This window comes from Meleagris gallopavo, chromosome 19 (genome assembly GCF_905368555.1).
Source record: "Meleagris gallopavo chromosome 19, MGAL_WU_HG_1.1, whole genome shotgun sequence".
Classification (NCBI taxonomy): Eukaryota; Metazoa; Chordata; class Aves; order Galliformes; family Phasianidae; genus Meleagris; species Meleagris gallopavo.
This window is the reverse complement of record NC_139422.1, coordinates 8,408,425-8,424,282: the sequence shown is the minus strand read 5'-3', so window position 1 is coordinate 8,424,282 and position 15,858 is coordinate 8,408,425. Positions and strand designations below refer to the sequence as shown.

The 15,858-nt window shown below is 44.1% G+C and overlaps 1 protein-coding gene across 5 annotated transcripts in view; it reads left to right on the top strand.

Annotated features, from left to right (window-relative positions):
• Positions 1–15,858, top strand: part of TTLL11 (tubulin tyrosine ligase like 11) — a 50,937-nt gene that overhangs the window by 27,408 nt on the left and 7,671 nt on the right. For 2 of the 5 annotated variants that reach the window (XR_014887227.1, XM_085239161.1), the window contains exon 8: positions 1,217–1,323. Coding sequence is in view for 4 of the 5 variants with exons in the window: in XM_085239161.1 (XP_085095287.1) it covers positions 1,217–1,323 (107 nt within the window). In the remaining variant the exon portion in view is untranslated. Of the gene's footprint in view, positions 1–1,216; positions 1,324–5,101; positions 9,327–15,858 lie in introns of those variants that run through there. The other 3 variants (XM_085239159.1, XM_085239160.1, XM_085239162.1) reach the window with 3 other exon arrangements.

Sequence of the window (15,858 nt, the reverse complement as noted above, 5' to 3'; positions counted from 1 at the left end):
AATTGGGTCACTAGAGATCTGATTGCTAGCTGTGGGGCATAGCCATCGGCCCCAGGCCAAAGCAAAGGATTTCAAATGCCAGTTACTGATGCATTGCACACTAAGGATTTACATCATGAAATTGCAACTTACAGTGGCAAGGAACTCAATTTATTTTTTTTTCACGTGCTTTATTTTTGCAGGATTTTTTTTTGTTCTCTTTTTTATGGATGTATCTGTTCAAGTCATGGTACAAATATCTCATTTTCTGTCTTCCATTGAGAATGACAAAAGAAATCAGCAGCAGCTGCAGATGTACTCCTAAAATACAAATTCTGTTTCTATGCAGATGCATTTAGCAGTCAGGAATGAATATAAACAATTAGATTTATACAAATAACAGATATATAAATACTGAGGGCATCTGCTCTATCTACAGATCGGTGCAGGATGTTTTCTAGTTCTGTATTCTCTGTTGTTTAGTCAAGCCTTAGTTTGGCACTTGTCAGATGAACACAGTATAAACGCCAACATTTTCTTTTAATGATACTAAAATAAATTGTCATATCTCAATGAAATAGACTTTGCAGTTTCCTCACGCATGGTAAATTCAACTTTTTAATGTTGGCAAATGTTTTCTTTACTTTTCACCAGACGATCCACACCCACTGCAGAGCCTTCCTCCAAAATGCTGTCTTTACTGTTCTTTTCAGATTGTGTGATATATCCCTCGTTTTTTTTCAAGAGTGAAATGGCATACAACTGTGATTTGCCTGCAGATGTGTGTGGGCAGGTGGTTTCAAAGACTATCTGCCCAAATTTTTGTTCCCCTTCAATAATTTCTTCATTCTAAAAAATAACTTAGAAAAATAAGCAGCGGTCACAGATTTTTTTTTTTCCTGGCTGGAGCTTTTGGCCGATGCTTTGGCACATGCACTAGCTCCAGCAATGCTGCCAGGCATCTGCAATCCAGGGCAGATGGCTCAGTCTCATCTACTGATCAACACTATCCTGTGGGCTCAGACCACACAAGTGTCAGATCTCCCACATTTGCTTATCACCAAATGCCTAAGATCCACCCAGAGATGCTGCTGTTTTCCATGCAGTGTTCAGTAACAGAAGATAAATCTGTGAGTGTACTTAGGATACAGAGAGAATTTTCCACGCATGGGTTTTTATGGCTTGGAAGTTTGGAAGTAATCAGATGTTTTGCTTTTTTGTTGTTCATTTTTAACAGAAACTGCAAGCTCAGTAACAGCAATTTTTCAATGGCTTCTGTAGATATCTTATACATTGATATCACACGAAGGTGGAACAGCATGGGAATTGATCACAAAGAATCAGGTAATGCTATTTTGTATTTGAAGACCATGAAAATTGGTGATTTTTTTATTTTTTATTTTTTTTGTAGTTTTGATAGCTTAAGCACCCCTGAGGCTTTCAGTAAAAATGATGGGAGCGAGGCACGTATATCCGGGGCATGTACAACAACTCCTAGCTACTTCCATGGCAGTCTGCCTGTATCTATAGAATTGATCACTCTTAGTTTCCAGTTATTTAATGGCATAAATCTTCTATAAGCCCCTTTTACACTTGTAATTTAGCATTCATAACTCTTGTTGCAGGAGAACATTTAAAAGCATTCCCAGTGGAACTTCCAACTTAATTACAGTGAAGGAAGATACGTCCTTATTGGAGCAGCTTACATAGTCTAGCAAAAAGTTAAACAAAAACCTATGATAGAGCTAGAAATAAATATGATTAACTTCATTTTGATTTAATTCTGTCATCCAAACAGGTTACTCTGGGGACACAGAAAACTACCCATATTACTTTCCAGAGAGTTCCCAGTTGCCCAACTATATACTCATTTTTTTTTTTTTCCCATTTTCATTGACTTTGTGCTGGCTGAGGGAAGGACAATTGATTTCTATACGAACTCACACGGTGCTCACTATTAAATGGGCTCTTATTAAGGATGATTAGCAGTGCCTTTCCCTACGAGCACCCCTTGTGGCAAATGATGCTTGTTTGTTCATGTAAGAGCATTAGTCACCTCAGTCGCTTTTAGACTTGTTTACATCCAGTGTGGGTTGTAATGTTCAATGTAAGAATATACTCAATATGGCTAAAAGGCTTCTATAAGAAATGAATCTACTCCACCAGGGATTCTCCTGTCCTGGGACTTCCATTCAGCTGCTCGGAGTTCCTTGTGCAGGAGGTGCCAGGCCCATACTCAGTGTGCCCCTTCCAGTGATACATCAGCATTTGAACTATTTACCTCTCTGTTAGGAAAATGCGTTTAAACTAAAATATATTTCTTGAAAATGTTAGACAAGAAAGGCAGCTATGGAAAGCTGTTTGCTGAACAGCAGTAAGAATTCTTTAGAATTTTTAAGCCAAAAGGAAAATGTTTATTAGCCTCTGATGTTATTCCCAGCTCCCCTGGTGATTTCCTCTGTTACCATCACGTATCTTCTTGGTTGTGCAGCTGAGTGGTTGGGAAAATGAATATAAACACCTTCCTGTTAGACAGTTACACTTAAAATATTTGCTTATTACAGAAAATAGCTCACTATTTAATAAGCATCCCATCAATCTTTTTGGTTTCCTTTTAAAAATATGATTACATGGATTATTTTTTTATCTTTATACATAGACATGAAGGTTGGTTTCAGCTCCACACAAAAAAAAAAAAAAAAAAAAGCCCAGACCTCTCAGACCATCCAAATCTCTTCTGTATAGTTCTGAAGTTACAAACTCTATTCAGTTTACCTGTATCCAGAGGAGAATTCATCTGCATTCCCTCCTGGGTCTTGTAAGACAGATTTCTCATAAATTCCTTTCAAAAGAAAACAAACTAATTGAAATGTCAGTGGTTTCTTTTGTGAGTTTGGCTCCTATCTGCTGCTCACACTGAAGGACAGGCATTCTTAGATGTAATTAGTTTCCCCATGGTGAGAAATGGTTGTAATAGTGCTGGATCCACACTGCTAACCCTTGGGCCCAGAGCTGACTGTGTGCAGATCAGGGAGATACTTTCTGATGTATTTCCTCTGCTGAAGTTTAGAAAGGATTTCTTGCAATGAAAACCTCTTCAAACCTAAGTTTTGTAAATGTTTAAATATATAATTTAGTCCTAAGTGGCAGCACACTATTGATGCAGCATTAGGGGACTTTAAAGTACTGGATGCTGGAGATAATACCAGGATGCCCCATTTTCTGTTGCTTAATATGAAATTGCATTGTGTGCTTACCTCAGGTTACTAAAGCAAATTATTTGCTCAAGAGAATAGGTGGTTACAAAACATCACTAAAGGGTTTCTTTTGCTGATTATTTTATGGACTTAGGTTGTTAAAGTAAGTATACTTGCTTCATATATATTTCTGGAATAATACTCAGGTATTAATGTGGTAGACAGCACCAGGGCAGCAGAGCATCACTTGAGGGGTCAAGTTTAGTCACATCTTCTAAAAGCTTCTGAAAACCCCTCCTGTGCTGCCCAGCTGAACTGATGCCCAGGCTGATTTTGGAGCTCAATGTATATAATCTTTCATCTTTTCTGCTATTTTGACATTTTAATTAAAAAAAAAAAAAACCTCTCCCAGTTGAGGCTGGCTTCAGGTATACCTTGCAGATAATAGACCTGTACGTCTCCTCTGCTGAAACACCAAGAAGCTCAGTTTCACGGATGTGGAGAAGTTTCCAAGTGTGTCAGTGGTGTCTCATCAGTTTTTTCTACAGATATGACACCTATGGGAAATTGAGTATTTGCATTTAGGATTTCAGTGTGGTTTATGTGGTTAGCTGGTATCATTTCCTTAGCAACCCCCCCACTCTCTTCCGTTGTCTTTGCATTTGGCCTGCTTCCAGCTGTAGCCCACAGAGAACTGTTGCTGTAAAACAGCAGCTTCCAACTTTGTTCATTCAGTGCTTCACACGAGTGTCACTGACGGAGCAGGCAGTTGGATGTTGCTAAAGGTGCTTTCTCTGCCTGCAGCTCACCGTGACTGATAAAATAATTTACTGAGCTGGCAGCTGCTGCTTTCCGATAACCCAACAGTTCTCTTGGAAGCTGTTTTACAGCCAAGATCGTAAGCGACCCCAGCTGCAGTCGTAGTTGAGAGAAATTATACTTCAAAATGTAATTGTAATATTTAGAAAAGGTGTTCTTCCTGCAGCATCGATAAACCAATGTTGTTAGAAAAAAATACGTGCAAAAAACCAAACCTCATCCTAAACTGATCTTCTTAGAGTGTATGCTCAAACTGGGAGAGCCAATTAAAACACAGGGCAGCTATAATGGTTCTACAGGGGAAAAATTAAATTAGGCATTATTTTAACATTTTAAATATAATAATTAGAGTTAATATGCAATCCTTCTTTCCGTTGGCTGTGGTAATTTGTTATCAGGTTGATGTGATTAAAGAACACATGAAGAGTTTTGTAGTGCAGTGTACTCTTGTTTGTGAAGGGGCAGAGTTTGTTATCGCAGCAGAATTCTCTGGCACTGCACCACTTTCCCTTCTTATGATTCAGCTGTTGGTTTTTCATTCAGTCGAAATAAAACTTGTATTGTAGAATGCTTGAGTCTTGATTGACACAAGCCAAGACATCGAGGAGATATACAGGGAAAAAAAAGACCAACAAAATGTTTTCCTTGAAGCTCAGTATGTGAGTGTGTGTCTGATTTGCCTTCAACTTAATATTTGAGGCAACAGAAACCACAGTTGGTTGTACATCAGTTTAATTGCACAGCATCTTGAAAGCAGTCTTTGCAGTACCAGTTTGGCTCAGGCTGCTGGTCAGGCTGGTGTTTGTAAAAACAGAAATAGCCTCAGTGAAGTAGCTGTCTGCAACACAGCCTGGGCGTATGCTGTACTGAGACACTGAATGGGCTCAGGTGTGTTACATGCAGACAGAACCTTGTCTTTTGGTCTTTGATTTTTGTTTTTTTCCCTGTTTTTTTTCACACTGTAAATGGCTGCTGTTTTAAATATGTTAACTAGCACAACTTTATGTTCATACCTGGCCCATACACATTTGTCGCTGGTAGCACAGAAATGAGATATTTTTATGTTTGTGTGCTATGAATCTCCTTTAAAGTCACTTTCCTTGCAGGAATGTGTTTGCAAGCCTTTGTTGAAGCTTTCTTCTGTTTGGCTCAGAAAAAATACAAGTCACTCCCTCTTCATGAGCAGGTGGCATCACTGATTGACTTCTGTGAGTATCACCTGGCTGCCCTGGATGAGAAGCGCCTGCTTTGTGGCCGAGGGGTTGTGGAGCGCCGAGGTGCAGTGGTTACCTGTCCGACAGATGGACTTGAGGTGCCAGCTCTGCATGCACCCCTCCTAAACCGCACGGCCGCAGCTGGTAAATTTGCAGATTGTAGAAGTCATCACCATCCTGGTGCTGTTTCACCAGGAGCAGGGAGAGACTGAGAGAACTGAGAATTAATCTCAGGTATGTATAAGCTGCAGGCTGCGGAAAAGACTCTTGAATTCCTTTTTTTTTCTACTTATGCTCTTCAAAAAGTCAGCTGCAAGGTCCCATTCTCAAATACTGATCCTTCCTCACAATGGCTACTATTTTTTTTAAGCTCTCCACTGAGCCTACAATGCATCTCACATGACAAACTGCTTTTATTTTGAATGTGAAGACAAGGAACAAAAACATAGCAGGAAGATAACCAACATCATGGGAATTGGTGTACCGCCTGAGAGGCACACTTGTGTTGACGAAATTACATGCCTTGAATGCACTAAATGTATCATGGATACCAATTAAGGAGCTGCAGTTGCAAATTCCAGTTGTGTGTTTTTGAAAACAAAAATCTGGGATTATATTTTTGGTCAGACTTCAGGCTTTGATCCTGTTATTTCAGTTGCTTGGACTGTGCTTGTTGGTATTGGTACAGATTTGCTCGTTGCCCATAGCTGTGCATTTATAAGTCAAGCTTAAACCGCTGACATCATATTTCCACGTCTACTTCTCTGTACGTGTCCTTGCCATAAGAAGTGCTGTTAACTTTTTAAAGAAAAATGAGAGATGTTGATCCTTTTGCTTCTGCAGAAACAGTAAGATCACAATGATTCACAGGAAAAAAAAACAACCAACCAAGCTTCATTAAGTAATGTTTGTTGATTGAAGTGTTGTTTTTTCTTCAAGTAGTAAGCACTATTGCTGCAAAGAGCCTTACCGCACAAAGGTGTAAGAAGGTCCAGAAGCCATCCAGAAGGCCAGTCCGGTCACTTTAGGCTAAACTAATTGTATTCTAGGTTTGCTTATTTTCATACTATTTTGGTGTTTGTTATCTTATTTGGACCTAGGTAACACCTAGAGCAGATTTTTTTGGACTTTGCACATAATCTTCATTTTTCTTCTATCTACAACTCTCTACAACTTAGATCTATATTATTCAACAGGATATTTTGTCAAGAATGCTGGACTCCACTGGAGCTCTTTTGGAGGAGTTCTACAGAGTAATCTTATTTTTTCAAGCAATGAACTGTGAGTTGCATAATCACACTATTGGGGAGGGGGCTAAGCAGAGACAGACTGGCTGAAAAGGACACAGATAACCTGGTACATCAGTGCTGTTCAGTCAATTTTTTCCTGGTCTCATACTTTATTATGATAATGTATAATTTGATTTTCCTTCTTTCTTTTATTATTTAACGTTAATAATCTACTCATGTTCTAGCGTTTGTCATACTGTCAAAAATGACGAAATATTAAGAAGGCACAATGTTTGGGCAGTTAGGTCTGGTTTGAGAAAATGACCTGATCTTGATGTCTGAATCTTCCAGTGGCTGACGTACAAGAATTGTCTGCCATACAGGAATCGTGTTGTCAGTGTGTCCTCACAATGTCAAGGACTAAATGCACACATTATTGAGTGACTTTCTACTCTAGGGAATGTTTAGGATTTACTTTCCTGATTTTTTTTTTTGTTTTAAACAGCATGCTGTTTTCCCAAGTGGCAATCAGGAGCATGGCATTGCAACGCAGAAGTCAAACTTGGCTTGCAAGAATCTAATACCTAGCATGTATTATAATAACAACTGTGGGAGTAGCTGCTTCTCTTTTCCTTCTTTTTCTGTACCACAAGTAAGAGCAGTAGTAGACACTTGGTTTTGTTCAGTGTTTGTAATTTTTTGTACATAATGCCACTGCCCTCTGCCTTGTTTAAGTTTCATAAGGATTATTGCAGTATGAAGATAAAATGTCAAACTCTGAGGTCTGGCAGCTGTCAGAACAAACGAAGCTGAAAGGGTCATTTTTTTTCACAGTCTCATTGTAATATATTTGAAGACATTCCCAAGTTGAAAAATGGTTACTTCTCATTTTGTGACATCTGACATTTGTCTTGCGATTGGCAGTGTGTTACTAGAAAATAGCTTACAGTTTCCCTCTTCTTGTGATTGATGTCCTGTAAAGACAGAGTTATAGAAGACTAGGATTTGAAATAGTACAGATGTGAATACTTTTCTTTGGAGCTTTCAAGTAGTACAGTCTATGCCCTAAAATACTCTCTTTTTGGCTGCTACAGAAGTTACCCTGATATCAGTGGATTAAATTAGCTATTGTATATAAAGAGCACTGGAGATCTTTATATTCTCTGGATCTCATACAGATTTTCATAACCTGTGCATACACAGGCTGATGCAGAATACTCTTATTTCCTATTTCAAATATGAAGAGCCACTTGTGGAATAGGTAAAATATTTAATTATCTGCCTCTAGTAACTCAGTGCTCATACATTTATCTAATTGGAAAATTGATGGGGGAGGGAGGAAAGTGCAGTAAATAGAAGCGTACTTCAGAGTCATCACAACGAAGTCACATTTCTCTTCCCTCCCATGTAATGCAATTTCCTTGCAATATTATTTAGCATCCAAAGCAATTTCACATAGCCCTTAAGTTAGTGGTCTGTGCAAACACAAGAAAGTGACCAGAGATACTGAATTTGGAATATGAATGCTAATGCACTGATAATCTGTTCATCCTGAAATAGCTTTCTAGGAGAAAACAGTATATGAAAGGTAGGCAAGCATTTTTTAATAGTATTTTTAATATAATCTTTTCAGAGAATAACATAGCATTCAGTATTCCATTTATGAACATATATAAACATTACATACCAGTGAAATCTTTCTTGTTATCAGACACATTGGGTATAAATTCAAGTAAAACACCTGAACATCTAAAGCAGATTTGAGGCAAATATGTACAGAACTGCAGTCTAGTTATCTCCCCTCCCTGCAGGCTTGTCTCTTGCCTGAATGTGCTTATATTTGTTGGGTGACTCCCTGTTTGACTTCAAGTTATGTGAGATGTTATTCTGCATAGAGTTCTTGTCCTGAGTTGGCTGAAATTTGTCTTCTGCCTCTAACTTGATTTGACACTTGAAACGGAATTGCCCTCTCTGCCCAGATTGCTTTACTTGCCATGCACTCCTAGCAACTTTCTTTCAAAACCGGTTTTGAAATGGAGGTATTGAGCTAATTAGACACTTAATGCTTGCTCAGGTGTGAGACCCGAGTCCACCTGCTTCAGAGTTTGTCTTCTCAGTTGCAGCTCTCCTCCCCCTGCTCTCCCCATGCATTAATTTTGTGTTAAGCCCATCATCAGGTAATCAGAGCCCTCTTCCAAGAGATGGAAGATGCAGTGTGGAAACCTTTGTGACGAGGAGGGATCTCATCCTCCTCTGATCTGAGCTTTGCCTAGTTCATTGGAAACAGGGTAGTTGCATGCTCTCATGCTCTGAGCTGGAAGAGACTGGGGCCTCTGCAGATGGTATGGTGTGACAAGGACATTGCTCCCAGCTGTGTGAGCTGTGTGATGCTGAAGCTGCCAGAGGAGCAGCTGCTGGCTGGATCCTGCCTGATTTGGATCTCTGCTGCTGCTCCCGCCTGCTGTGACAGGAGTTCTAGTTTTCTTGCAACATGTCTTCCATAGCAATGTGGAGCTGCGCTCTGACCAGCTCTGTGCTTGCTTGTGCTCACAGCCCTTAAGCTTTAAAGAAGGAAGGAGCTTTATGACATCTCCTGCTCAGTGTTGCCAACTGAGTGACTTCTCATTCCTGCTAGCTTTTTTGTGCATGTATGAAACAGGAGCCTCACCACCTGCACTGCAATCAGTCATGGTGACAGCTCTTTGTTCCTTGCCAGCCCTGTCCCACCTTACTCTGATTTGTCTGATGGACAGTGACAATCTGCTTCTCAGTATTGCCTAGTTCCCTCTAATTTGTTTTCTTTTCCATCATGGTTTACTGAGTTTCTTCCTAATTCCACAGTTTTGCTTTTCAGCTTGCCTAATAAAGTGATGGGTCTATTTGCTTGATTCTATTAGTTTATCTTCCTGCGTTGCTCTACACTGTTTTCTGGAAGACAAGTGTCTTCATTTTGAAGGTGAATCTCCCCTGCTTCATCTCTTTGGGGCATTACTATGCATCAGTCGAGCCTTTCCATCTGCTTGATGAGATGGATCTCTGCAGTTTTTATTAGGTTAGTGCCTGCCCTCTGGCTTTAGTCTGTCATGGAAATGGCGGTTTCCAGAGCATGGGCTTCCTTTCTTTGAGTTTTATAGGTGACAAATGTTCAACAAATGAAACCCTTAAAATTATGGCACCCTGACAGGGGGCTGGGACCACCGTGTGAGGCACGGCCACGGCTGCCCCGTGCTGCTCCACAGCCCTATTTTTGGGATAGCATGAAGAGCTTTAAATGGTGGTAAAGCTCAACACCCTGCATTATGCTTTGTCCCCAGCTACGTGCTCTGTGGAAACCCCAACAGCCCTTGTCTGGGCTGACTGCGGGACGGGCTGCGGATAGCTTTTGTTCCTGTTTACTCTTCATGAGACAGATTACAGAAAGTAACCCCTGACGGGTCCAGGTGCAGGCCGGAGCCGGCCCAGCTGCTAGGAGGCCGCGCGCCTCCACCGCCTTCCCGCGCAGCGCCGCCTCGCGCCGCTCCCAGCCCTTCCCCCGCGGCGCGGTGCTGCTGGGTCGGTGCGGCGGAGCAGCGCGGTGCTGCTGGGTCGGTGCGGGCGGAGGTCGAGCCCCGCGGGCGGCGCGGTGTCCCGCAAGGAGCGGCGTTGGCTGCGGCCTCGCTCCCGCCCGGGTATGGCTCGGCGCTGGCCCGGGACCGCCGCTCTGCTCTGCCGTCCGTTGCTTCTCTCAGTCGTTTAAAGCACAGCACGAAATACAACAAACGAGTCCTTTCGGGCCGCTCGGCGTGATGCCGACACGCGCTCCCTCGCGGCGTTCTCCCCAGGGCTGTGCAGGGCGGGCCGAGTCGCTCAGCTCAGCTGCCCGGGCTGGGCGCTCATCCCGGCCGAGGTCGTAGCACGGAACGGCTGTGAGCGCGCAGCTGCTCCTCGCCCCGGCGCTGCGTCCGCGCCCTCGGGAGCGTCGGGACCTCCTGCGGGACGCGGCCCAACCGGCGCGGAGCTCCGCAATCTCGGTGTCCGCAGCTCGGAGAGCCGCAAAGTAGCCCGGAACGCCTGAGGTGAGAGCGGGGCAGAAACGCGGGGAGCTCCGTGCGGCGGGGCGGGCGGGACGTGAGCATCGGTTCTGCGGGCGGAGGGCAGCTGGGGCACGCGTGCCTCGAGGGCCAACTTGGGATAGCGACTACTGAATAAAACGCGTATTAGTACTACTTAATGACGTGTATTTAACGTGCTAGAGAGCTACGAGAGCAGTGTTTGTCAGCGGTTGTCCCTGAGCGGAGGAGGTCACTCGTGGCAGTTGTTACCGCTCTCCATCAGTGACGGGCGGGCGGCCCTTGGCTTCCAGGCTGCAGCACGCGGCACACGGGGTGCTGGGCGCTGGGCTGTGTTCCGCCTCTGAGCTCTGCCACGTGTAGAGCTGGTGGAAGCTTCGCGAAGCACGGAGGTGCCTTTTTACTGCATCGGTGCTGCCAGGCGGAGCTGTGGGGTTGGCACCGAGGATTGCCGGAAAGCCAGGCAGTGCTGGCACGTATCTCCAGTAATATTGCTCCGGTTACTGCTAAACGGGTACAAATTCAGTAGTGATTTGTAAGTGCTGTTAGGAAATGCTCTGCTAACAAGTCCTGGACTGAGGGAATCCGTGCAGATAAAAGGGGAAGAATCTGGCTTCCTTTTGCAGCCCACAGCAGTGAGTGCAGGAGGAGGCGGCAGGAGCCCCGAGGATTGCTGCTCCTTGGAAGAGTGAGTGATCTTTAGTGGAACATAAACAGATCTTTAGAAAAGTCTTTTTTTTTTTCTGCCCTCTGCTCACCTGTTGCCCTCTGTTTTAATCAAAGTAGTTCACTTTGTTTATTTTTCTTGAAACTCTTATTGTCACAGCTTTTAACTTCAAGTTTTTTTCTTTGCTTTTGCTTTTTTCTTCCTGCTTCTCCATTACTGTCATTACGAAGGAGGTGAAAACCAAACTCTCACCTTCTGTCTCCCTGTCGTGCTTATTTTTGGTGTTACCCAGAAATTAGACTGTTGGACTCTGTGGTTCTCCCTGATGTTACCAGTTCTGGGGAGCTGTGTAAAGGCTGGCTGAAGAGCTCTGAGCTTCCCCAGCTCCCTGCCGGCGCTGGCAAGGAGAGACATGGGACTGTGGAGCTCCTTCTGTCTCCTCTGGCAGAGCTTTGTTCCAGCTGTCCTTTGGGGCAGGCTGTGTAATGGGGATCTGTGTGACAGGAGACCAGCTGCCCTGCCGTTATCTGCAGCCTTTCTGATGTGTGACTGAGTCTGCCAGGCACCTGCCACTGTCCAAACAGTTTTGTGACTTCCAATTTCTGTGACAAACAGGTCTGTGCATGGTTGCCTTAGTCTATGATATCCTTCCTTAAAAAATGGCTGTAAAAATGTATAGCAATTAAAGCTATGATTTTTATTGAGTACTTTTTCCATTTAGAAATGGATTTAGGAATAACTGCTGTCTCTGATTGAGGCCATGCATGTTTGTAGCCCTATGCTGCCCTCCCTGCAGTGGGCTCCTTGAAGCCTTTCTTGCCAGCTGCTGCCAGAAGCAAGCCTTGTGCCCATCCCTCTTATAGTGCCCTGCAGCTCATGCCAGATGGGTCAGCTGCCCTAGGTAAGGCCAGGCCAGAGATGCTCTGTTCTTACAGCCCTGCTGCTGACTGTCAGCTTTATCTTCTTGCTGTACTGGTGGTCCTGCCTTGGGCCTGGGGGTGTGGAGCTTTCCTTCATGTTGACTGGGATTGCTGGCTGTGAAGTGCTCCAGGTGATGATTTGCACCCATTCTTAATGAAAGTGTTGAGGCATTGACTACCACTGGCCCAAGCTGCTTAGCCCGATGCCTCATTGTGCTTTACTGTCTAGTTATGTGGGTTATTCACTTCCTGATTTAACTACTGTAAATCCTCGATAGCGTTCTGCACAGTGGTTAACAGAGGTGGCTCTGGCAGGCCAATCTGCAGCAGTTCAATCAGGGCCAGTTACTGAGGCTGCTGCTCTTGCTGGGCTGCCTTGCTTCTTGCTGCACATTTGAGCAAGTGCAAACCTCTCTGAGCAGCGCCCCAGCTGAGTGCTTGGTGCTCTCGGGTAATGGCTGGTTTTGTAGCTGATGCCTACTTGCAGAGGTGCCAGCTGGTGTGGCTGCTAATGCCTCTGCCTGCAAGTGCACTCAGGTTCTGTTGCAAGTGCTCAGGTGTGTTCAGTAATGAGAAACCTGTCCTAAAAATGTGAGTGAGATCACTGCTGCCTCTCTTTGTGTCTAACTGCTGCTAGAGTTACTGTTTTCAGCTTTCTTTGTGTGTGGGAGAGGTGCTTATTCCTTTTTTAAATTTTTTAATTCATAGTTCTGGGAGGAGAAATCATGGTTCTCTTCTGAATCAGCTCACTTAACAGTAGAGGCTTCCAGCAGTAGCAGATCATGAAAGTGCAGAAAGGCAGGATAGTCCTGCTTGCTTGATTTGTTTCAGCAGGATGAAGACCTGAGCCCTGTGCTAGTCCTGCCCAGTTGTGTGTAGCAGAGCTCATGTTTTTATTGCTGCTTTCCTTACTTTCTCTTCACCTTAAGCACAGAGACAGATGCACACAAAAACAAACAAAAAAAACCCACTACCCAAATAAATCCATCTGGTCCCTGTCTCAGCCTCATTTAACCTCCTCTTGAAGAGATTGCATCACATGGTATTCAGCTGAAACCTATTACCTTGCATGCCCAAGCACATCATATTGAATTACATTCACCTATAGGCCTGGGGTGTTTGTTAATAGCTACTGGCATCTTCTAAGTTCGAGGTGATTTATTTGAGTACGCTTCTGTTTAATAGTGCAGCAGGGGCTGTGCATTGGTGTTTTAACCAGAGCTCAGCCCAGGGATGCAGGTGAGCTCTGCAGGAAAGGTCAGGAGGAGCTAAATACGGGCTTGCTTCACACCTCATGAGTGCAGCAGAGCCATGCTGACCTTTCTGTGCATTCCTATTGCACTGGTGTGTTAAGGGGCAACGTAATTTGGCAGAAAATAACCCCTTGTGTACATTCCATCTTGTCCTCAGCTATCAGAGGAGTTAGTGGTTAAATTCACAGTGATGCACAGTCTGTCTGGTGGCATTCAGCATTACTGCCCGATTTGTCTGGTGACATCCCAATGGGTTCACACGGCCTCTCTTTATTAGCAGAGTTTGAGGCACGCTTGGATAGAGAGCTCTTACAGCTAGATTAGCAAACAGTGCAATTTATTAAAGCAACAGATTACAAGTTCTTTTGGATTGATGCGTATAAATGCACTCTCTACCAAGTATGTGAGATTAACCAGTCTCACCATTAACCACTGGCTGGTCCCAGAAGTCAGAGATGGTCTGTGTCTGACTTGTCTGTGGTGGTATCTTCCCTGACACCCCCTCTCTTAAGCTATTTTTATACTATTTCTTACCATATAGGTGGAGCTTGAGGAACTCTATCATACATACCTTTATTCTGATTGATGTAAGATTCTTTCACCTTGTTTTTAAAGAGTTGCTCAGTGAGCAGTGGTCGCACTGTGGAGGCGGGTAGTTTTTTTGGATGGAGGTGTGCTTGGGTATTATAATGAGTGCATAATGAGCAAAATTCACCCAAAGGACAGCATTTGGTCAAAAAACAAGTCTTGACCCAGGGTAGCAATCATTCAGCTTAGTGTCTCCATATTCCCATCCTGATATCCTCCTTAGAATCAGTCCCTCAGGTTCTTATGTTGCTGACGCCTCAGCTTGCCCAGGGATCTGACGTGGATCACAGAACCGGGCTGCAGTGTCCACTCAGCTCCGCCATCCGTGCCTTTTATTGGCATACCAGTTACACTCTGATCTTGTACCTCTGTGAACAGCCTTGTCCCATAATTTCCAGTGAACAATGCTGTACCTTAATTTCCAAGGCACCTACAGCAATTATTGCACAGCCACCAGCCTCAGGGATGCAAGCATTAATCATGGGAGCAGCTTGACGTGGCTACACATAGTGAGGGCTCTGGGAGGTCTGAGTGAGCGTTTGGTGCACTGCATGATCACAGAGTGGGAGCAGGGCGATCCTGGGAGGATGGGGCCACGTGGTTCCCCACATCTCCAGGGATTTTGTGGGAAGGAAGCTGGACTGCCATGGCTGTCCCCTCCCACTGAGGCAGTGCATCACCTGTGCCTGAAGTGGCTCTTTGGGAGATGTATTTTTGCAGTCTGATGACAGAAAGAAATTCACCTGTGTGAGTGCTAATTTCCTTTTTTTTTCTTTTTTCTTTTCCTACAAGTATAGTGTAGAATTGGCACAAAAATGCTGTGAAAGACAAAATCAAAAGGCAGTTGTAGTGACGCAGACAGAGCAGTAGTCTTGCTTGCAGCCGCCATTGCAGGTGAAAGTAGGAATGCCCTTCACATACTCCAAGCCCAACTTCCCAGTTTATAGTTTGTAGACTGAGTTTCTGGCCTCGTGTTTGTCCTCTTCAGTCCAAGTCTCACTGCTCTCTCTTAGCTCAGAGAGATGAGAGAGGAGTATGGGTTCCAGGTAGAAAAAAATTGACTGTAATAAATCAAAAGCAATCAGCTTGGGATCTCTGTTGTTCAGGTTTTACTCCTCAAAGATGTGAAAAATCAAATGGTCAGGGTTATTCAATTACAGCTCACACCAGCAATGGGAAAATCTGATAATGTTAAGGTCCTACATCAATATTATTTATGTGACGTGGCACCGTGCTTGCTGCCGGGTAGGAAACTGCAGAGATCCTACAGGTGTCCAAATCTCTTTCTCTCTTCCTCTCACCTCTTTTTTAATAACCGAATAACCTCGTACAGTGTCTCTGTAAGATCAATAATAGTGCAGGGCATATAATGACAAACTGGAAAACATTTTCCTCTGAGTGAAGGCAGCGTGAGTCAAACCTGAGGCTGTGAGCAGCTCTGCTGCTAATGGAGCCAGGCAGAGGTGACACGGTACGTTAAGTGACAGCAGTGTGCAGCCTGCTCTACTGACCTCCTGCTGCACCCACACTGCTAGCTCACTGGCTTTAATCTCCTTCCCTGCTAACGTTGTTTTTAATTGGTATTTCAGGGTAGTGTTGGGGCGCTGGAGCTGGCTTGCATTTGGGAGCCTTTGTGCTCTTCCCTGTCCTGCCACGGAGCTGGGGAGATGCTGGAGGGCACTGAGTGAGGGAGGGTTGGCAGCAGGAAGTGCTTTCCTGGTAGACATGGGTAAAATAAAGTTGTAAACAGCAAGAGGTGCTGAAATAGCAACATCGATAGTTTCCAGATAATGATCTAATTAGCACAAACAAGCTTCCACTAATGACTCTTGTTCTTCCAGCCCTCTCCTTTCTGCTCGCCTGTTTTTATTGACTTCTCTGGCAGGGAGCAGCTCTGCTCCCTATGTCTAGGGCTGAGGCTTTGGAGATTTGTGTATTGGCTG